Raw genomic sequence first — 23,745 nt, forward strand, 5'->3', positions numbered from 1 at the left:
CAGTGATAAGGGGCAGAGAAGGGCTGCAGGTATGGATGAAATCTCCTTTGTGCTTTTCTAAGTGGCTGCTGTCACAGTACTGGGCTTTAGAGTGGGAAATGCCTACATTCTGAGTTCCTAACTTATCTGATAATTGCCATTTCTCTGTTCCCACAGGGAAATAAATGCTCGACTTGATGCTGTATCTGAAGTTCTCCACTCAGAATCCAGTGTGTTTGGTCAGATAGAAAATCATCTACGTAAATTGCCTGACATAGAGAGAGGACTCTGTAGCATTTATCACAAAAAAGTAAGTGTGATAGAAATCACATCTTTTAAAATTGTTTATTTTCTTCAGCTTGAGGATAGAGTAAAGTTGCTCAGTTGCATCTGACTTTTTGTGATCCCATGGACTGTAGCTTACCAGGCTCCTCCATCCATGGAATTTTCCAGGCACGAGTACTGGAGTAGGTTGCCGTTTCCTTCTCCAGGGTATCTTCCTGACCCAGGGATCAAACCCAGGTGTCCCTCATTGCAGGCAGACGCTTTACCCTCCAAGCCACCAGGGGATACCAGATATTAATAGGAAACATCACAGAGCTTTATTATTATTTTATTTTGTAAAATCTTACAGATAACATAAGAGAATCCTTAGAGATTTTAATTGCACAAACTGAGGTTATTCCAATTTTTGCATTATTTGCCCACTTCTGTTAACCTCAGCAACATATAGAGGCTGTTCTAATACAGGATATTCTCCTATTTCATCCTCAAAGTATGGACCATCATCAAAGTAAGGAGTTTACTTAGACTAGCTACTTTAAGAAGAGATGCCTTACTTCTTTTGACCTCACAACAACTTCTTATTTGACTTAACCAAAGGAAAAATCTGCTTGTAAAATATTTGTGGTATTATTAATATGCAGACAAGTTTGGATATTGAAGCTAAGTAAAACACATTATTATTTTGATTTTCATCACCTAAGCTTTCCATTTTAAATCATAACAGTAACAAGTGAGATTTGTTAGAGAAATAATTTATCTTCAAAATATGCCTAAAATTAAAAAAATTATCAGTTGGTGATATTTGTAATTGTTAATAAACTTTTTATAGTGTCTTACCTACTACAGAAGTCATTCACATATGTTAAACTCTTTGTTGTAAAAAAAAAAAAAACTTTGTGAGGTTGAGAAGATTTATTACTTTCTTACTGGTGGGAAATTATGTATATTGCTGTCTTTATATAATGCTATGACAACTTGCATTACCTTGGCTAAAATGATGCTAAAAAAAAAATAAAAAAAAATAAAATGATGCTAAGAGGAGGTTAATAACTTGCTCATAAGTGATGGAATTCATATTTAAACTAGGGTCCTTGACTGGGTTTTAGTGGCTTACATTTTTGGACACTACCATTTTTGATGTAGCAGCAGTTTTGAATACTATTAAATCTTTTTTCCTGGTTGTCCCTATGTAAGCAACTTTTATTTTTTGCCCAAATGTAAATCCTTGCCAATTTAATAATTTTTTTAGAACAGTTTTTATAAATTTATTTTATTTATTTTTTCTTTTCTTTTTTTTTTACTGGGCTTTGGTGATGGACAGGGAGGCCTGGCGTGCTGCGATTCATGGGGTCACAAAGAGTCAGACACGACTGAGCGACTGAACTGAACTGAACTGAGGGGATGGAATGGGGAATACCTCTGTTAACTTATGCCCCACTAGGAAGATGTCCATTCTAACTTTCTGGGGATAGCTTTCAGAGCTTTTTCTTTTTCTTGGAGCCGCTGCTCTTGCTGGCAGCAGCCTCTTCAGGTCCACTGCTGAGTGGCTCCTCTTTGGAAGACAGTTTCTGCTTTTTCTTGGGGATCCTCTTTTTTTCTGACTCATCAGGGTCAGTAACTTGTTTCTCTTTGGGAAAAGATTTCTTCCTCTTGGGAAGACTTCCAGTACCAGCTGTCTCTTCAAGATCACTACTAACTAGCTCTTCCTTGGAAAAAGATTTCTCTTTCTTGGGTTTGGGAAAAGAGACAGATTCTCCTGAAGAGCCTCCTGGGGCTTTTGCTTTTTCTTCTTTTTGGCTCTTTCACTGGTCTCCTCACACTCCTCCGGGGCACTGCTATTTTCTGAAGAAGCCAGGGCAATTGCAGCCAGCCTTTTCTTTTCCTTCAAGCATTTCTTCTGTTTCTTGAGCTTCCTAGTAATCTCAGCAGCCGCTTCCTCTGCCTGAACCACTGCCTCCTTCATGACATCCAGATTCTTTTGGGGAATCTCTCCAGTCTCACAGAAGGACAGCCGCTCCTCAACTTGTTCTCGAAGCTTCTCCCCAAAAACACTGGTGGGCACCTCAGGGAAGCAATCGATTCGTGAGGCAATACTGCATTTGTTTGCCAGGTATTGGGAGATGTGACCTTTGTTTTAGAACAGATGTTATGTGCCCAAACTTTTAGTTCAGTTCAGTCACTCAGTTGTGTCCGACTCTTTGTGACCCCATAGATTGCAGCATGCCAGGCTTCCCTGTCCATCACCAACTCCTAGAGCTTACTCAAGCTCATGTCTGTAGAGTTGGTGATGCCATCCAACCATCTCATCCTCTGTCATCCCCTTCTCCTCCTGCCTTCAATCTTTCCCAGCATCAGGATCTTTTCAAATGAGTCAGTTCTTTGCACCAGGTGGCCAAAGTATTGGAGTTTCAGCTTTAGCATCAGTCCTTCCAATGACTATTCAGGACTGATTTCCTTTAGGATGGACTGGTTGGATCTCCTTGCAGTCCAAGGGACTCTCAAGAGTCTTCTCCAACACCACAGTTCAAAAGCACCAGTTCTTCAGTGCTCAGCTTTCTTTATACCCCAACTCTCACATCCATACATGACTACTGGAAAAACCTTAGCTGTGACCAATTTTCTATTAGTCTTTACCTTTTTAAGCCTTTTTCCTTTACAGTGTTTTACTGGAATAATAACTACTGCTTCTGAAAATACTTGCAGTGCCCAGGAGGACTTACGTAACTGTTCCATATGCTTCAGCTAAATTTGAAAAGAAAGAAAAAGTCAAAATTGGGAAATACTGATCCCTAGGGAAAAAATGTATGCCTTGGTTATGGGGTTGGCATCTACTGTTCCATTGCTTGATGCACTGTGTTCGAGTTTTTTTTTTTTCCCCCCCAAGACTTTTAAAAAAACCTTTATTTATTTATTTTTATTTTGCAATGTGCTGGGTGTTCCCTGCAGCATAGGCTTTTCTCTAGTGGCCGCAAGGAGGGGCTGCTGTCTAGCTGCGGTGCCTAGGCTCTCATTGCAGTGGCCTCTCTCGTTGCAGAGCAGGGTGCGTGGGCTTCAGTAGTTGTGGCCCCTGGGCTCTAGAGCACAGGCTCAATAATTGTGGTGCATGGGCTTAGCTGCTCTGCAGCATATGGGATCTTTCTGGATTAGGGGTTGAACCCGTGTCTCTTGCATCAACAGGAGAACCCCTCACCACGGAGACACCAGGGAAGCCCAAGATTTTTTTTTTTTTGATGTGTACTGTGTTTAAAGTCTTTACTGAATTTGTTATGATACTGTTTTTATCTTTTGGTTTTGTGGCCATGAGGCATGTGAGATCTCAACCCCGCAACCAGAGATCTAGCCCATACCCCCCGCTTTGGAAGGTGAAGTCTTAACCACTGGCCTGCCAGGGAAGTTGCTGAGTTTCTGTTTTGCTGGCAAGAGTAGAGGCTGTTCCGGTAGTAGGAAGTATTATGGTTGGCATTTTTGAGGTTACAGAATGGATGACATACCATCTGTTATTTTGTTTTTGACCTTGACCCAGTGGCTGCTAATCCATGCTTGTTACCCTTCATTAAGCAGCAGATCTCTAAACACATTGCTTTCACTACTAACAAGGATTCACTGACAGATGTTAGAGATTTTTGTTTTTCTCAAAAGAAGATAGGAGCAAAGCTGAAAAATTATCAATGGCTAATCAAAAGAGCTGAATCATAGTATCCATGGCATTAAGATGGCATCATCATTTATTACTGTGGTGATTTCTATTATGCCTTCCTGCTTCTCTTTAAACTGCACTTTATTATTTGCATTTCATAAAGTTTGTATACTTATAAAAGTTTAAAACTCTGGTAAATGTCAGAATCTAATTTTTTTAACTGAGGTATAATTGATGTCCAACGTTATTTTAGTTTCAGGTATATAACATAAGGATTCAATGTATATGATCACCACAGTCTCTAGTTAGCATCCTTTACTACATAAAGTTGCAAAGCTTTTTTGTTGTCTCTTGATGAGAAAGAGCTCTTAAGATCTATTCTTCAGCAACTTTCAAATACACACAATTCAGTATTAGTAACTGTGGTTGCCATGCCATTACATCACCAGGACTTATTACAACTGGAAGTTTGTACCTTTTGACCATCTTTACCCATTTTGCCTACATAACCATGTTCCACAACCCCTAATATGTGCTCTGTATCTGTTAATTCAGGTTTTTTGTTTGGTTTTTCAGATTCCACATCCAAGTGAGATCATGCAGAATAGAATCTAATTTCTTTTAAAAGCAACCAATACGCAGAACAGGAATGACTTTTTAGACTTTCAGCTTATACTGATGAAACTTGTGACTCACTCAGAAGTTGTTTCTTTCTTGCTGTTTTAGTGTTTGTACAAGAATATGCCTAAGGATTGATTTGAAAAGTGGAGATTACAAATGATTTGGTATAGACCAACTTTAGGAAGTCTGAATGCTTTAAACCACATTTTTATAGATTAGTTAGCTGGCTCTTGGAACATACCATAAAACACATATCTATTCTTTATCATTAGATTACTCTAAATAAGCTTCTGCTGTATGCACCAAATGGTGAGTGATATCCTGGGTACAGATTGTGCCAACTTTGTGAAATTCAGAAAATGTTAAGGAACATTGTTTGAATATTGTGGAAGTGGTAGGCTTAGGCCATCTGGCTGTGTGGAAAGTGCTGTGGAATAGGCACAAATAGGTATTTTTATGATGATAATAATAGAGGATACCAAGTGGGCCAACTCTGAAATAAACATTTCTTTTGATAGTAAGACTTCAAATTTAAATCTTAGAAAATAGTGCTAGTGATAGGAGTTCACATTAACTGCTCAATAACTATAATAACTTTTGTAAGAAAATGATACATAACTGCTAAGGGTGTAGCACTTAGTAAATGTTGAAAGGAGAGGGTTTCCAGACTTTGTAGGTTTTATAGTTAATTTCTTAGCTAGACTGCTGGAAGCCCAACTCCATGTTTTCAGTGTGGAGCTTAGGTTGGGGTTCTTCCAGTCCTGTGATCCGCCTCTGCACTTGCGCATGTATTCTTAAGCACTTCCACAGAGAAGCTTGCTGCCAGAAATGGGGTTGAACATGAGTGACTTCAAGAGCAACTGTTTTACCCTTATTCTCAGCTTTCTTGTGACTCCGCTGAGTCATTTTGCTTAAGAAGTTTGAGAGCAGCCTGCCCTCGGCAAGCATTCCTGGCTTTCACCTTATTTCTGTTGCTCACTTAAACTTGATATCATATCTAAGCCTGAACAACCAATTCCTTTTTTTTTCCCTTTTTTGCTTATCAAATTGCAATAATTATGAGATGATTATTCAGAAATTGTATTGAAAATGTTTATTTTTGGCCCTTTACTTTTACTAGAATATACCATTAAGTGACTCGAGTTCAATTCTAGGCTATAAATTATTTCCAGGCTCCATATTTATACAAACAGTGCAGTTTCCTGTATGTATCTTTCCCAGTGAGCCACGGCCTTTCTGGAGATGAGGTGCTTTATGATACATTCTGAACTCACCATTTGTTCAGTTGAACCTAGTTTCCTTTTTTTTTTTTTGGTCCAGTTTTCTTCATTTCTTATAAGTAATTATCTTTCTAAATATGTTCTTAACATTCATCCATTATATATATATATATACATATGTATACTATTTATGGTGTGTACTTACCATTAACTTAAACTTGCATTGTCCTCTCATATCAAGGTATTCATTTTCATCAAATATTCTTGTTCATTTCATGTTCTTGAGCCTTCCTGCCTGATTCAACCTGGACTTGTTGCCTGCTATACCCGTTGAATAGCTATCTTTTTAGATTCCCTTTATTTCCCTTGAATTGAATCTTCTGTTTTCTGTACTTCATGACTTCCTCTTGGTTCATTCCTCCATTTTGGTGGGGTACATTCTCTGGAGGCATCCTGAGAGAGGGTATTAGGAGTAAGTTTTGAAACACTGATGTCTGGAAATGTCTTTGTTTTGCTCTCACATTTGATTAGTAGTTTGGTTGAGTGTAAAATTCTAGGTTGTAAATTATTTTCCTTTAGAATTTTGTGCTGTCTTTTTAAACAGCTTCTACTATTATTTTTAAACAGTCTGAAGTCGTACTGGTTCTCAATTCTTTGTGTGACATTGTTTTGTTGTGGTGGTTGTTTTTTCTCTCCTAGAAATGGAAGATTGTATCTTTTGTCTCCAACGTTTTAAAAGTTCATGATGATCAGCTGCGATTTGGTTCTGTTTTAATTCATTGTATTGGAGCTTTTCAATCTGGCAACCAAGTTCTAGGAAATTTTTCTGAATTATTATTTAAAGTTTGGATGTGTAATTCTAAATTCAAAATTATTATTTTTTATTGAAGTATAGTTGATTTACAATGTTGTGTTAATTTCTGCTGTACAGAAAGGTGATTCAGTGGTATATATACTCATTCTTTTTTTATATATTCTTTTCCTTTATGGTTTATCACAGGATATTGACTATAATCCCTGTGCAATACAGTAGGACCTTGTTTTTTATCCATTCTACATATAATAGTTTCCATCTGCTAATCTCAAACTCTAATCCATCCCTCTTCCAGGCCCCCTCCTCCTCAGCAACCACAAGTCTGTTCTCTACATCATGAGTCTGTTTTTATTTCATAGATAAGTTCATTTGTAGGCAATGGCACCCCACTCCAGTACCCTTGCCTGGAAAATCCCATGGATGAAGGAGCCTGGTGGGCTGCAGTCCATGGGGTCGCTAAGAGTCGGACTCGACTGAGCGACTTCACTTTCACTTTTCACTTTCACGCATTGGAGAAGGAAATGGCAACCCGCTCCAGTATTCTTGCCTGGAAAATCCCAGGGACGGGGGGAGCCTAGTGGGCTGCCGTCTATAGGGTCGCACAGAGTCAGACACGACTGAAGCGACTTAGCAGCAGCAAGTTCATTTGTGTCGTATTTTAGATTCCAGATAAAAGTGATATCATACGGTATTTGTCTTTCTCTTTCTGACTTAGTTCACTTAGTATGACAGTCTCTAGATCCATCTGTGTTGCTGCAAAGTGGCATTATGTCATTTTTTTTAATGGTAAGTAGTATTTCATTGTATATATATGACATACCTCTGAATTACTTTTTTGATAATTTATCTCCTTTTTATAGCTCTGTTATTTGAGTTCTTGAATCTTCTGGACTGATTATCGATCTTTCTTTTGTGTTACCCATCTCTTTACCCTTTTGCTTTACCTTCTTGGAAATTTTATTACCTTGATTTTCTACCTCTTTTTAAAAAATTTTCATTTCTACTATCATAGTTTAATTTATGCAATTTTTTGATTGTTTTCTTGTTCTCTGAATGTTTCTTTTAAAATAACAACATACCATTCTTAATTCATGATTCTCTCTTTATTTCAATATTCTCTGTTTAACAGGATATTGGTAACTTTTTCTTCTACCTGTATAGGTTCCATTCCTTCTGGTATTTGTTGGTTGATTAATTAGTTGTTTATTTTAGTGTTTACATTTCATGTTAGAATCATTTCATGCATCCAGGTTCGATGCATGAGACAGGGTGCTCGGGGCTGGTGCACTGGGATGACCCAGAGGGATGGAATGGGGAGGGAGCTGGGAGGGGGGTTCAGGATGGGGAACACATGTACACCCGTGACGGATTCATGTCAATGTATGGCAAAACCACTACAATATTGTGAAGTAATTAGCCTCCAATTAAATAAAATATATTAAAAATCTTTTTAAATCTGTCTGATCGTTTTTAAAGACTAAGAAACTAAAACGCTGGTAGTAAGCTCTGTGTAGTTGGATGTGGCTTGCAGATTATGAGGTAAACTGTTGTGTGAACTTGATGGTCCATTTATGGGGAGAATTCCTGCTATATGCTGTCTTTATAATTTTTCTCTTGGGCTTGTGAGATTCCCCAGGGACTCTTTCCACTTTCTGACTGGCTAACAATGTTCTGTGAGTTCAGTGAGGACAGCTGGGAATTTCAACATTCAGTCTGGAATCATTCTCTAAATCCTTTGCTTTTTGTGGTACTCTCATCCGTCACTGTGCCTGAAGCTGATTCAGATAGCTGTGTTTTACCTTCTCCAGAGACTAAAACTACAGTTGACCCTTGAACAGCATGAGTGTGAATTGTGCAAGTCCTCTTACAGTAGATTTGTTTCATAAATATGTACTACAGTACTACGTGATCCATGGTTGGTTGAATCCATGGATATAGAAACACAGATATGAAGGGCTCACTGTAGAGTTCTATTCAGAGTTTTGACTGTGTGGAGGGTCAGCACCCCTAACCTCCACACATTGTTCAAGGGTCCACTACAGTCTTTGTAGGGTAGGAGAATGGTGGCCCTTTAGTGACATGAGTGCAATTGTGTGGTAGTTTGAGCATTCTTTGGCATTGCCTTTCTTTGGAATTGGAATGAAAACTGACCTTTTCCAGTCCTGTGGCCACTGCCGAGTTTTCCAAATTTGCTGGCATACTGAGTGCAGCACTTTCACAGCATCATCTTTTAGGATTTGAAACAGCTCAACTGGAATTCCATCACCTCCACTAGCTTTGTTTGTAGTGATGCTTTCTAAGGCCCACTTGACTTCACATTCCACGATGTCTGGCTCTAGATTAGTGATCACATCATCATGATTATCTGGGTCGTGAAGATCTTTTTTGTACAGTTCTGTGTATTCTTGCCACCTCTTCTTAATATCTTCTGCTTCTGTTAGGTCCAGACCATTTCTGTCCTTTATCGAGCCCATCTTTGCATGAAATTGTTCCCTTGGTATCTCTAATTTTCTTGAAGAGATCTCTAGTCTTTCCCATTCTGTTGTTTTCCTCTATTTCTACCGCACAATTGCACTCATCTCACGTGATAGTAAAGTAATGCTCAAAATTCTCCAAGCCAAACTTCAGCAATATGTGAACCGTGAACTCCCTGATGTTCAAGCTGGTTTTAGAAAAGGCAGAGGAACCAGAGATCAAATTGCCAACATCCGCTGGATCATGGAAAAAGCAAAGAGAGTTCCAGAAAAACATCTATTTTTGCTTTCTTGACTATGCCAAAGCCTTTGAGTGTGTGGATCACAATAAACTGTGGAAAATTCTTCAAGAGATGGGAATACCAGACCACCTAACCTGCCTCTTGAAAAATCTGTATGCAGATCAGGAAGCAACAGTTAGAGCTGGACATGGAACAACAGACTGGTTCCAAATAGGAAAAGGAGTACGTCAAGGCTGTATATTGTCACCCTGCTTATTTTTATGCAGAGTACATCATGAGAAATGCTGGACTGGAAGAAACATAAGCTGGAATCAAGATTGCCAGGAGAAATATCAATAACCTCAGATATGCAGATGACACCACCCTTATGGCAGAAAGTGAAGAGGAGCTAAAAAGCCTCTTGATGAAAGTGAAAGAGGAGAGTGAAAAAGTTGGCTTAAAGCTCAACATTCAGAAAATGAAGATCATGGCATCTGGTCCCATTACTTCATGGGAAATAGATGGGGAAACAGTGGAAACAGTGTCAGACTTTATTTTTGGGGGCTCCAAAATCACTGCAGATGGTGATTGCAGCCATGAAATTAAAAGACACTTACTCCTTGGAAGGAAAGTTATGACCAAACTAGATAGCATATTCAAAAGCAGAGACATTACTTTGCCGACTAAGGTCCCTCTAGTCAAGGCTATGGTTTTTCCTGTGGTCATGTGTGGATTGAGAGTTGGACTGTGAAGAAGGCTGAGTGCCGAAGAATTGATGCTTTTGAACTGTGGTGTTGGAGAAGACTCTTGAGAGTCCCTTGGACTGCAAGGAGATCCAACCAGTCCATTCTGAAGGAGATCAACCGTGGGATTTCTTTGGAAGGAATGATGCTAAAGCTGAAACTCCAGTACTTTAGCCACCTCATGTGAAGAGTTGACTCATTGGAAAAGACTCTGATGCTGGGAGTGATTGGGGGCAGGAGGAGAAGGGGACGACAGAGGATGAGATGGCTGGATGGCATCACTGACTCGATGGACGTGAGTTTGGGTGAATTCCAGGAGTTGGTGATGGACAGGGAGGCCTGGCATGCTGCAATTCATGGGGTCGCAAAGAGTCCGACATGACTGAGCTACTGAACTGAACTGAACTTAGTGACATGAAGAGAAATAGGGGATTGAGGGATTTAATTGCTGCATAAGTCACTTTCAGTCAATTGTTTTCTCCACTCCCAAAACCCCAGCTTCCACTTTCAAAGATAATTTGTGCCCCCAATTCCTGAGTCTTAGGATTCTGGGTGTAACTCAAGTCGAGTCCTAGTTTTCCTCATGGGAAGCTTAAGATTCAAATACCTAGAGTCTTCTAAGTCAAATAACCGTTAGTCTGTTTACTTTGTAGCTTCCAAGAGATTATTGTCATTGTTTTTTTTCCTAATTATTCTTGAAGTTTCATGTCTTTTAAAACAGTCTTGGACTATAGCTTCAAGACAGTGAAATTAGATGCACTTGTTTAGCCCACTTTTTTTATCCAAAGCTCCAAAAGTATAAATTATTCACATTCATATTACAAAATTACAACAGTATCAGTTTAGTCAGTTCAGTCGCTCAGTCATATCCGACTCTTTGCAACCCCATGAATCGCAGCACACCAGGCCTCCCTGTCCATCACCAACTCCTGGAGTTCACTCAGACTCACGTCTATCGAGTCAGTGATGCCATCCAGCCATCTCATCCTCTGTCGTCCCCTTCTCCTCCTGCCCCCAATCCTTCCAAGCATCAGGATCTTTTCCAATGAGCAGGAGTATAAATAAAGAGTAAAAAGCCTCCCTTTATCACCCTTTGGCATATCCACTATCCAGAGATAGCTAGAGAAAGTTAAATTATACTTGAACTTCTGTAGAATAACATATATAATTTAAAGAATCACAAATGAAATTTTACTATGTAAAATAGATAAATGGTATATAGTGTAAAAATATACTATATACAGTTATATGTTGAAATTATGAAGTTCCATATTAATCTGTACATTAGTATTTACAGATGTGTTAGCTTTTTAACTGTCTTATAGTTGTACACTGAATGAATTTTCCCTGATATCTCAATTTCTGGTTGTTTTTTATTCATCTTTTTAATGTTACCAAAACTACTACTATAAATATTCAGATACAAACATTTTTTTTACTACTGTGAGAAATATTCTAAAATTCTCTAAAGTGAAGTTTTGTAGTCAAAGAGTGTTGCACTCTGTATTATAAATACACGCCAGATTGCTTTTCAAGAAGGTTATGCCTCTACTGCTGCTGCTGCTGCTAAGTCGCTTCAGTGGTGTCCGACTCTGTGCGACCCCACAGATGGCAGCCCATTGGGCTCCGCCGTCCCTGGGATTCTCCAGGCAAGAACACTGGAGTGGGTTGCCATTTCCTTCTCCAATGCATGAAAGTGAAAAGTGAAAGTGAAGTTGCTCAGTCGAGTTCGACTCTTAGTGACCCCATGGACTGCAGCCTACCAGGCTCCTCCGTCCATGGGATTTTCCAGGCAAGAGTACTGGAATGGGATGCCATTGCCTTCTCTGATGCCTCTACTAATAGTATATAAAAGTATCATTTTTCATACTCAGTGTGACTTGGCTCTTATCATACTTTTAAATCTTTGGCATTCTGATGAGTGAAAAATGCTATCTTGTCATTTTAATCTGCTTGTCCTAATTATATGTGAGGTTAGTTAAGTGCTTATTGTATATTTTTTTTCCTATGAGTTTATTCAGATCATTTAGCCACTATCCTTTGAATTATTCTTTTCCAATTTGTAAAATCTCATTATACGTGAAAGAATTTTGACCTTTATCTCTTAAATATTTTGCAGATTTTTCCCAGAATTATCCTTTTTATTTGTGACATTGTTTACTATATTTTTGTTATGTGATCAGCATATTTTAAAATGAAAAAATACTGAACAAGCATTGGTTTTCCTATCCTTGCCTCAAATTTTCTTTATAAGTACTTATAAAGTACTTAAACTATTGATTTAACATTTAGGACATATCAACAATACTTTATTTCAATTAACTCATTTATGGAAGGGGAAGGCAATGGCAACCCACTCCAGTACTCTTGCCTGGAAAATCCCATGGACTGAGGAGCCTGGTAGGCTGCAGTCCATGGCGTCACGAAGAGTGGGACACAACTGAGCATCTTCACTTTGACTTTTCATTTTCATGCATTGGAAAAGAAAATGGCAATCCACTCCAGTGTTCTTGCCTGGAGAATCCCAGGGATGGGGGAGCCTGGTGGGCTGCCGTCTGTGGCGTTGCACAGAGTCGGACATTATTGAAGTGACTTAGCAGCAGCAGCATTTATGCAATAAATTAAAATGTTCTTTTATTCTAATTTTAAAAAGACCACTAACTGAATTTCATTTTCATGTATCTTATGCTATTTAGGTAAAAGATATTTCTCTTTTCAGTGTTCTACGCAAGAGTTCTTCCTGATTGTCAAAACCCTGTATCACTTGAAGTCAGAATTTCAAGCACTAATACCTGCTGTGAATTCCCATGTTGAATCAGAGTTGCTCCAGACATTTATTTTAGAAATTCCTGAACTCCTCAGTCCAGTGGAGCATTACTTAAAGATACTCAATGAACAAGCTGCCAAGTAAGTAGCGGACCCTTAGTTCTTCCTTTCTAGTAGTGAAAGTAATGTATGGCATTTGATATGTGGATACTTAAGCTTCCCTTAGAATTAATAGTAGAAGTTACATATAAAACTAGAAATGTGATTGAATACTAAAGGCTCTGTATTACAGCTGGAATTAACCCTTAGCATTTAGTCAATTCTGTCATACAGAACAAATATGGTATTTCCTCAGGTATCAGATGATGAAGTCCAGGCTGAGCAAGTAGTAGCAGTTTATTAATCCAAAAGTAGATGGCAGATGGCATCTTGTGCTTATTTGCTAGGTAGCCAGAGATGGTCTGCTTTATATGTAGAAACTGCAGAAGTAAAGTTATCCTTTAAGGGGTAGTCATTTTACATTTTATCCCACAAAGAACCTTATGTATAAGAAAACAGATTTGAGAGTATTTTCATTTGTATTTATTTTCTGAATATACAACAAATGTTGAATTCCATCTCCTGGTTTCATCATGACAATCATGAACTTCCAAAATGAAAGTGATGTTAGGGTAATTTTATCTGTCTTCCAAGAAGTTAAGATAGAAGAGCTGGGATTAGAATCTTGTTCTCCTGACTTCCTACCCTTTGGTCTTTCATTATGTTTTTTAAAAAATATTTATTTATTTGGCCATGTCAGGTCTTAGTTATGGCATGCAGGCTCTTTTAGTTGAAGCTTGTGAGGTCTAGGTCCCTGATCGGGAATCGACTAGTGGGCCCCCTGCATTGGGAGCATGGAGTCTTAGCCAGAAGACACCAGGGAAGTGCCTTCTATTATGTTCTGAAAAATAATTGGTAATTAGTATGAGTAATATGCTTAAATATATGTATTTGCATTTTTTCATTTTTTTTAGGATTGGGGATAAAACTGAATTATTCAAAGACCTTTCTGACTTCCCTTTAATAAAAAAGAGGAAAGATGAAATTCAAGACGTTACCAACAAGATCCAAACACATTTGCAAGAAATACGAAAAATACTAAAAAATCCTTCTGCACAATATGTGACTGTATCAGGACAGGAGGTAATATTGCAATACTTTTCTTTTACATTAATTTTCTTTAATTGGAAAAGCTATTTTATTTTTTTTTATTTTTATTTTTTTTAGTTTTTTTATTTTTTAAATTTTAAAATCTTTAATTCTTACATGCGTTCCCAAACATGAACCCCCCCTCCCACCTCCCTCCCCATATCTGATGATAGGATGAAAGGTTTTTTTTTCCCCCAGATTTTCTGTTTTATTCTTTGGAAATATATTGTAAACTTTCTTGTAATGGCAGTATTTTGTTTGCTTATTTAGTTTCTTGGTAGAATCATGGATCTTAATGTTAAATGTATTTTAGTATTATCTATTGAAATTATATTACAGGAAACCTTGACTATGGTAAATAATAACTTTAAATAATTCATTTCCTCTAGAAGAGAGAAGTTAGTCTTTGACTCTCAGTCTGCAGATGATAAATGATACAAAGTGAACCATCTACACTAATTGGATCTTATAGTAATTAAATGACGAGGCTTCTATTTGAAGGAGTATAGCTACTAAAAAAAAAAAATAGAAAAACAAAACTATAGCAAACACCTACATTTCGTGAATCTTCCATAAGATTATGGTGCTGTGTAGGAAGTGTTTTTTAGTATGTGTGTTTCTGTTTAAAGTTTAATATTAGTACCTGAATGAGAACCAGGAAGAAGTACACTTTTCAAACTGTGGCTATATCCATTGGTCCTATTCGCAGTCTTGAGGTATTGCTACCTTTACATCTTATGTTTAATAAAATATAAAGATTCCAACTGAAGCAATTTGAAAAAGTCTACTTTTTTAAATAGCAAATTGGGAAATTTGTGAATAATTTCTATAGGATGAACAATTTATTCAGAATTTTAAAAATAGATATTTTTCTAATGGGGAAAAACTTAATTTTAGATCAGTTTTAAACATATTTGCATTGCTTTATTTAGCCAAAAGAGTGTTAATTTACATGATTATTTGAAGAAGACACTCTATAATAAATTATAATCTTTTATTAAAATGTTTATTAATACACTGTTGATTAAGTCAGCCTGTCTTCTAAATGAAATTAAGATGTTATACACATTGCATAATGGATTCTAAATAGAACTCTGTATAACAAAAAAATGATTTCATAATGTGTATACTTATTTTCACTCCTCCCCTGAACTGGCAAATACCAAATACTTAATTTTTTCTCTTGGTTTCACTATATAGTTGAGTTCAGTCACTCAGTCATGTCTGACTCTGTGACCCCATGAACTGCAGCGCACGAGGCCTCCTTGTCCATCACCAACTCCCAGAGTTTACCCAAACTCATGTCCATTGAGTCGGTGATGCCATCCAACCATCTCATCCTCTGTTGTTCCCTTCTCCTCCTGCCTCCAATCCCTCCCAGCATCAGGGTCTTTTCAAATGAGTCAGCTCTTCCCATCAGGTGGCCAAAGTATTAGAGTTTCAGCTTCAACATCAGTCCTTCCAATGAACACCCAAGACTGATCTCCTTTAGGATGGACTGGTTGGATCTCCTTGCAGTCCAAGGGACTCTCAAGAGTCTTCTCCAACACCACACTTCAAAAGCATCAATTCTTCTGGCTCAGCTTTCTTTACAGTCCAACTCTGACATCCATACATGACCACTGGAAAAACCATAGCCTTGACTAGATAACTTTTGTTGACAAAGTAATGTCTCTGCTTTTTAATATGCTGTCTTGGTTGGTCATAACTTTCCTTCCAAGGAGTAAGCGTCTTTTAATTTCATGGTTGCAATCACCATCTACAGTGATTTTGGAGCCCGAAAAAATAAAGTCAGCCACTGTTTCCACTGTTTCCCCATCTATTTCCCATGAAGTGATAGGACCAGATGCCATGATCTTTGTTTTCTGAATTTAGAAATTTAAATTTAAGCCAACTTTTTCACTCTCCTCTTTCAGTTTCATCAAGAGGCTCTTTAGTTCTTCACTTTCTGCCAAAAGGGTGGTGTCATCTGAGGTTATTGATATTTCTCCCAGCAATCTTGATTCCAGCTTGTGCTTCCTCCAGCCCAGTGTTTCTCATGATGTATTCTGCATATAAGTTAAATAAGCAGGGTGACAATATACAGCCTTGATGTACTCCTTTTCCTATTTGGAACCAGTCTGTTGTTCCATGTCCAGTTCTAACTGTTGCTTCCTGCCCTTCATACAGGTTTCTCAAGAGGCAAGTCAGGTGGTCTGGTATTCCTATCTTTCAGAATCTACAGTTTATCATGATCCACACAGTCAAAGGCTTTGGCATAGTCAATAAAGCAGAAATAGATGTTTTTCTGGAACTCTCTTGCTTTTTCAGTGACCCAACGGATGTTGGCAATTTGATCTCTGGTTCCTGTGCCTTTTCTAAAACTAACTTGACTATCTAGAAGTTCACGGTTCATGTATTGTGGAAGCCTGGCTTGGAGAATTTTGAGCATTTTTTGCTAGCATGTGAGATGAGTGCAATTGTGTGGTAGTTTGATCATTCTTTGGCATTGCCTTTCTTTGGGGTTGGAATGAAAACTGACCTTTTCCAGTCCTATGGCCACTGCTGAGTTTTCCAAATTTTCTGGCATATTGAGTGCAGCACTTTTGCAGCATCATCTTTCAGGATTTGAAATAGCTCAACTGGAATTGCATCACCTCCACTAGCTTTGTTTGTAGTGATGCTTCCTTAGCCCACTTGACTTCGCATTCCAGGATGTCTGACTCTAGGTCAGTGATCACACCATCGTGATTATCTGGGTCATGAAGATCTTTTTTGTACAGTTCTTCTGTGTATTCTTGCCACCTCTTCTTAATATCTTCTGCTTCTGTCAAGTCCGTACCATTTCTGACCTTTATTGAGCCCATCTTTGCATGAAATGTTCCCTTGGTATCTCAATTTTCTTGAAGAGATCTCTGATTTTTCCCATTCTATTGTTTTCCTCTGTTTCTTTGCATTGATTGCTGAGTAAGGCTTTCTTATCTCTCCTTGGTATTCTTTGGAACTCTGCATTCAAATGGGTATATCTTTCCTGTTCTCCTTTGCTTTTCACTTCTCTTCTTTTCACAGCTATTTGTAAGACTCTTCAGACAGCCATTTTGCTTTCTTGCATTTCTTTTTCTTGGGGATGGTCTTGATCCCTGTATCCTGTACAGTGTCACAAACCTCATTCCATAGTTCATCAGGCACTCTATCAGATCTAATCCCTTGAATCTGTTTCTCACTACCATTGTAAGGGAATTGATTTAGGTCATACCTGAATGGTCTAGTGGTTTTCCCTACTTTCTTCAATTTCAGTCTGAATTTTGCAATAAGGAGTTCATGTTATAAGCCACAGTCAGCTCCTGGTCTTGTTTTTGCTGGCTGTATGGAGCTTCTCCATCTTTGGCTGCAAAGAATATAATCAGTCTGATTTCGGTGTTGACCGTCTGGTGATGTCCATGTGTAGAGTCTTCTCTTGTGTTGTTGGAAGAGGGTGTTTGCTACGACCAGTGCATTTTCTTGGCAAAACTCTGTTAGTATTTGCTCTGCTTCATTCCGTATTCCAAGGCCAAATTTGCCTGTTACTCCAACTGTTTCTTGACATCCTACTTTTGCATTCCAGTCCCTTAGAATGAAAAGGACATCTTTTTTGAGCTTTAGTTCTAAAAGGTCTTGTAGGTCTTCATAGAACCGTTCGACTTCAGCTTCTTCAGTGTTACTGGTCAGGGCATAGACTTGGATTACCGTGATATTGCATAATTTGCCTTGAAACGAACAGAGATCATTCTGTTGTTTTTGAGATTGAATCCAAGTACTGCATTTCGGACTCTTTTGTTGACTGTGATGGCTACTCCATTTCTGCAAAGGGATTCCTGCCCGCAGTGGTAGGTATAATGGTCATCTGAGTTAAATTCACCCATTCCAGTCCTCCTTAGTTTGCTGATTCCTAGAATGTCAATGTTCACTCTTGCCATCTCCTGTTTGACCACCTCCAATTTGCCTTGATTCATGGACCTAACATTCCGGGTTCCTATGCAATATTGCTCTTTAGAGCATCGGACTATATAATTATGACCTTGCAGTGTGACAAGTGACCTCAGCACCACTGTTTTGGTGTATTTGTTGGAAATGAGATGATCAAAGTTGCTTAATATATTAATGAAAATGTGTAGTAGAAAAGTGGTTACCTGATATTATAGTGGCGAAATCCTCCAGTTCTACCGCTTACATGCTCTGTGACCATGGAAGAGTCACCTCTGAAGTGAGACTACTACAAAGACCAAATGAGTTAAAAAGCATGAAAGTACTTTCTAATCATAAAGCACTCTGCAGGTATTATTCATTTAATAATAGCAATATAGTTACCATTTGTTGTGCACCTGTTAAAGTTCAGAATGGTGCAAAGTGCTTTATTTATGTTACTGACTCCCTGTAACAACAGAAAAGGGTTTTTTCCAGTTTTTCAGGAAAGAAAACTCAGACTTGACATAATATAGTGCGATAAGTTGCCCACGTGAGAACCTTATTTCCAGCCCAGGTCTCCCTCTTCCTGATCTTTATACCATGTTGTCATTTCACTCAGCTCACAAACAGTGTTAACACAAGGGGTTATCAACATCATAGATTTCATTTGATAAAATCCAGGCATTTTAGAGCTTGTACTATTCCAATTGAAATAAAACGTAAGGTTTTGAAAGACAGCCCTAGATTCAGTTGGAGTTTTAAAGTTAAAATGGGGAAAACTTATCAAAAATTCATAATGGTTAGTAGATTAGCATTGACAGTATAGCATTGACATTTAAGAAAAAGCACAGCATGGAGATCAAGTAACTGGATTACAGAAGATTATCAAGGAAGGTAAATCATCTAATTATTCTTAACTTTTACTAAATTAAGGTGATGAGATTGAGACAGGAAATTTTTTAGTTTTTAACAAAAGGATAGATTCTTTTTTTTTTTTTTAAAACCTCTGAAGTCTTGATAGTACTTCATTCGAATTGAGTGTGTGCTCAGCTTTGTCTGACTCTTTGCAACCCCATGGACTATAGCCTATCAGGCTTCTCTATCCATGGAATTTTCCAGGTAAGAAAACTGCAGTGGGTTACCGTTTCCTTCTCCATAGTACTTCATTATAGAATCACTTTTATAACATTTTTTTTGGAATTAGTGATGCTGTTCATTCAAACATCAAATAAATTCTAAGTAGCCAGCATTGTTATAATCAAATTTTGTTTAAATATTTGTACTAAAGGTATCAACAAAATTTAGAGATATTTAAAGGAGTAGAACCGACTTCATCAAATATGATTACCTCTGAGAAGTGAAGGAGCTGGGAGGGAAAACTCTTGTATTATATATATGTGTTTCTTATTTTATACCCTTCTGTTCTAGCTGAAAGTTTATTTCCATACATACAACTTTTGTAATATATGTTAAAAAACCTGTTGTAATAGCCTGTGGGGTACGTGAGTTTGCTAGTAAAAATAAACTGTCAAACCAGTGTTACTTTTTGCTCTATTCATTTTTTTCACTTTGTTCCCAGTTTTTATGTACTCATGAGAATACTAAGCCTTATTGCCGATGGGGAATTATTGTGTCTGACTCTGACAGTATTCCTGAAGAAGGGAATGGCAACCCACCCAAGTATTCTTGCCTGGAGAATCCCATGGACAGAGGAACCTGGCAGACTACAGTCCATGGGGTGGCAAAGAATCGGACACGACTGAGTGACTGTCACACCTTCATCTGACAGTATTGTTTTAGAAAATAGTGAAAAAAAAGAATCCTGGAAAGAAAATAATGAAAGTAGAAATTTACATGGCTTTATCTAGTTCATTGTTTCTGTGATAGTGTCTCTCATGTTTTATGTGTGGGGAGAATTATATCTCAAGATTGAATCAAATATGGAATAGGCATGGGGTGATACTTAGATTTGGGACAGTTTTGATTAGTAGTTTTCTTAAAGGAAAAGGAAATAAATATTATTGGAACATCTTTAGAAAAAAATTTATTAATTTACAGCATGCAGCATATCCAGATATCTGCTTAGCATGATTGACACATGAAAAGCATCTAAATAAAAAATATTTGTGAATTCTTAAGAAACAATGAGAACGAGGGGAGAATAGGAATGGGTGAAGTGTGGCCTTGGAGAGAAAGAGAGCAGTTTCTGAAATGAATGAAGAATTTCAGGAAACTTAACAATGATTCCAGCCCAGTGATTCCATGGGCCATAGTTTGAGTAACAGTATCTGACGTTTAACCGAGACAGAACTGGATCCCAGCAGAAGAATATGAGAGATTGTTAGAGTGAATCTGGACATACTTTTCACATCAACATCTAAGAAACAAAGTCACAAACCATAGAGCAAGGAAAGTTTCTATGAGAACCCTCTAAAATTTCTGAAATACATGTTAATTTCCAATTTTTTGTTAGTTTCCTTTAGCAGTAAAGTCTCTAAACAAAAGACTTGTCTGCTCATCCTTAGAACGTTCATTGAAAAGAAATAGAAAATTTCCTATCCCATAACTAGGAGCTAGTTGGTGACAATGCTGAGGAGAAACACAAGAGGACACATAGGACCAGCACCTGAGAAAGTGACCCCAGGAGTTTAACAAATGGGGTCCACGTGGCTTTCCTGATTCTCACTGTTTTCCATCCAGTATTGATTCTGTAAATGGCTTGCTTGAGGAGCTGTGGTCCTTAGAGTAGACCCTGGATACTTTGAGATTGAACAGTTACGGTCTAAATGAGCAGTTCCCAACCTTTTTGGCACCAGGGACCCATTTTGTTGAAGACAGGTTTTCTGTGAACCAGGGTAGTGGGTGGTGGGTGATGGTTTCAGGATGATTCAAGTGCATTACAATTATTGTGCACTTCATTTCTGTTACTACTGCATCAGCTCTACCTCAGATCATCAGGCATTAGATCCTGAAGGTTGAGGACCCCTGGTCTAAACTGTTCCCAGGGTGCTCCAAAGGAGTGTGACCAGTGGTGGTTAGTAATGTGTATTCAGTTCAGTTCAGTCGCTCAGTCATGTCCAACTCTGCGACCCCATGAATCACAGCAAGCCAGGCCTCCCTGTTCATCACCAACTCCCAGAGTTCACTCAGACTCACGTCCATCGAGTCAGTATTGCCATCCAGCCATCTCATCCTCTGTCGTCCCCTTCTCCTCCTGCCCCCAGTCCCTCCCAGCATCAGAGTCTTTTCCAATGAGTCAACTCTTCACATGAGGTGGCCAAAGTACTGGAGTTTCAGCTTTAGCATCATTCCTTCCAAAGAAATCCCAGGGCTGATCTCCTTCAGAATGGACTGGTTGGATCTCCTTGCAGTCCAAGGGACTCTCAAGAGTCTTCTCCAACACCACACTTCAAAAGCATCAATTCTTCGGAGCTCAGCTTTCTTCACAGTCCAACTCTCACATCCGTACATGACCACTGGAAAAACCATAGCCTTGACTAGATGGACCTTAGTCGGCAAAATAATGTCTCTGCTTTTGAATATGCTATCTAGGTTGGTCATAACTTTTCTTCCAAGGAGTAAACGTCTTTTAATTTTATGGCTGCAGTCACCATCTGCAGTGATTTTGGAGCCTAGAAAAATAAACTCTGCCACTGTTTCCACTGTTTCCCCATCTATTTGCCATGAAGTGATGGGACCAGATGCCATGATCTTCGTTTTCTGAATGTTGAGCTTTAAGCCAACTTTTTCACTCTCCACTTTCACTTTCATCAAGAGGCTCTTTAGTTCTTCACTTTCTGCCATAAGGGTGGTGTCATCTGCATATCTGAGGTCATTGATATTTCTCCCGGCAATCTTGATTCCAGCTTGTGTTTCTTCCAGTCCAGCGTTTCTCATGATGTACTCTGCATATAAGTTAAATAACCAAGGTGACAATATACAGCCTTGGTGTACTCCTTTTCGTATTTGGAACCAGTCTGTTGTTCCATGTCCAGTTCTAACTGTTGCTTCCTGCCCTTCATACAGATTCTCAAGAGGCAGGTCAGGTGGTCTGGTATTCCCATCTCTTTCAGAATTTTCCACGGGTTATTGTGATACACACAGTCAAAGGCTTTCTTCTTCTTCTGCATAGCTTCAGTCGTGTCCGATTCTGTGCAACCCCATAGATGGCAGCCCACCAGGCTCCCCCGTCCCTGGGATTCTCTAGGCAAGAACACTGGAGTGGGTTGCCATTTCCTTCTCCAATGCATGAAAGTGAAAAGTGAAAATGAAGTCGCTCAGTCGTGTCTGACCCTTAGCGACCCCATGTACTGTAGCCTAGGGGAAAATCCCACCCATGGGATTTTCCAGGAAAGAGTAGTTGAGTGGGGTGCCATTGCCTTCTACGTCAGAGGCTTTAGGATAGTCAATAAAGCAGAAATAGATGTTTTTCTGGAACTCTATTGCTTTTTCAATGACCCAACGGATGTTGGCAGTTTGATCTCTAGTTCCTATGCCTTTTCTAAAACCAGCTTGAACATCAGGAAGTTCACGGTTCACGTATTGCAGAAGCCTGGCTTGGAGAATTTTAAGCATTACTTTACTAGCATGTGAGATGAGTGCAGTTTTGCGGTAGTTTGAGCATTCTTTGGCATTGCCTTTCTTTGGGGTTGGAATGAAAACTGACCTTTTACAGTCCTGTGGCCATGGCTGAGTTTTCCAAATTTGCTGGCATGTTGAGTGCAGCACTTTCACAGCATAATCTTTCAGGATTTGAAATAGCTCCACTGGAATTCCATCACCTCCACTAGCTTTGTTCGTAGTGATGCTTTCTAAGGTCCACTTGACTTCACATTCCAGGATGTCTGGCTCTAGGTGAGTGATCACACCATCGTGATTATCCGGGTCATGAAGATCTTTTTTGTATAGTTCTTCTGTGTATTCTTGCCACCTCTTCTTAATATCTTCTGCTTGTTTTAAGTCCCTACCGTTTCTGTCCTTTATTGTGCCCATCTTTGCATGAAATGTTCCCTTGGTATCTCTAATTTTCTTGAAGAAATCTCTAGTCTTTGCCATTCTGTTTCTGTCCTCTATTTCTTTGCACTGATCGCTGAAGAAGGCTTTCTTATCTGTTCTTGCTATTCTCTGGAACTCTGCAATCAGATGCTTATATCTTTCCTTTTCTCCTTTGCGTTTCGCTTCTCTTCTTTGCACAGCTATTTGTAAGGCCTCCCCAGACAGCCATTTTGCTTTCTTGCATTTCTTTTCCATGGGGATGGTCTTGATCCCTGTCTCCTGTACAGTGTCATGAGCCTCATTCCATAGTTCATCAGGCACTCTATCAGATCTAGTCCATTAAATCCATTTCTCACTTCCACTGTTAATCATAAGGGATTTGATTTAGGTCATACCTGAATGGTCTAGTGGTTTTCCCTACTTTCTTCAATTTCAGTCTGAATTTGGCAATAAGGAGTTCATGATCTGAGCCACAGTCAGCTCCTGGTCTTGTTTTTGTTGACTGTATAGAGCTTCTCCATCTTTGGCTGCAAAGAATATAATCAATCTGATTTTGGTGTTGACCATCTGGTAATGTCCTGGTGTAAAGTCTTCTCTTGTGTTGTTGGAAGAAAATGCACTGGTCATAGCAAAGAGGGTGTTTGCTATGACCAGTGCATTTTCTTGGCAAAACTCTCTTAGTCTTTACCCTGCTTCATTCCGTATTCCATGGCCAAATTTGCCTGTTACTCCAGGTGTTTCTTGACTTCCTACTTTTTCATTCCAGTCCCCTATAATGAAATGGACAGCTTTTTTGGGTGTTAGTTCTACAAGGTCTTGTAGGTCTTCATAGAACCGTTCAACTTCAGCTTCTTCAGCGTTACTGGTCAGGGCATAGA

General features: G+C 38.7%; 1 protein-coding gene across 2 annotated transcripts in view; it reads left to right on the plus strand.

Annotated features, from left to right (window-relative positions):
* The window catches only part of MSH3 (mutS homolog 3), a 194,903-nt gene that overhangs the window by 91,576 nt on the left and 79,582 nt on the right, over window positions 1–23,745 (plus strand). For both annotated transcript variants that reach the window (XM_069590046.1, XM_069590045.1), the window contains exons 13-15: window positions 157–289; window positions 12,714–12,901; window positions 13,774–13,942. In XM_069590046.1, coding sequence (XP_069446147.1) covers window positions 157–289; window positions 12,714–12,901; window positions 13,774–13,942 — 490 coding nt within the window. The remainder of the gene's footprint in view (window positions 1–156; window positions 290–12,713; window positions 12,902–13,773; window positions 13,943–23,745) is intronic.

The sequence above is a fragment of the Ovis canadensis genome, chromosome 5 (genome assembly GCF_042477335.2).
Source record: "Ovis canadensis isolate MfBH-ARS-UI-01 breed Bighorn chromosome 5, ARS-UI_OviCan_v2, whole genome shotgun sequence".
Lineage (NCBI taxonomy): Eukaryota > Metazoa > Chordata > Mammalia > Artiodactyla > Bovidae > Ovis > Ovis canadensis.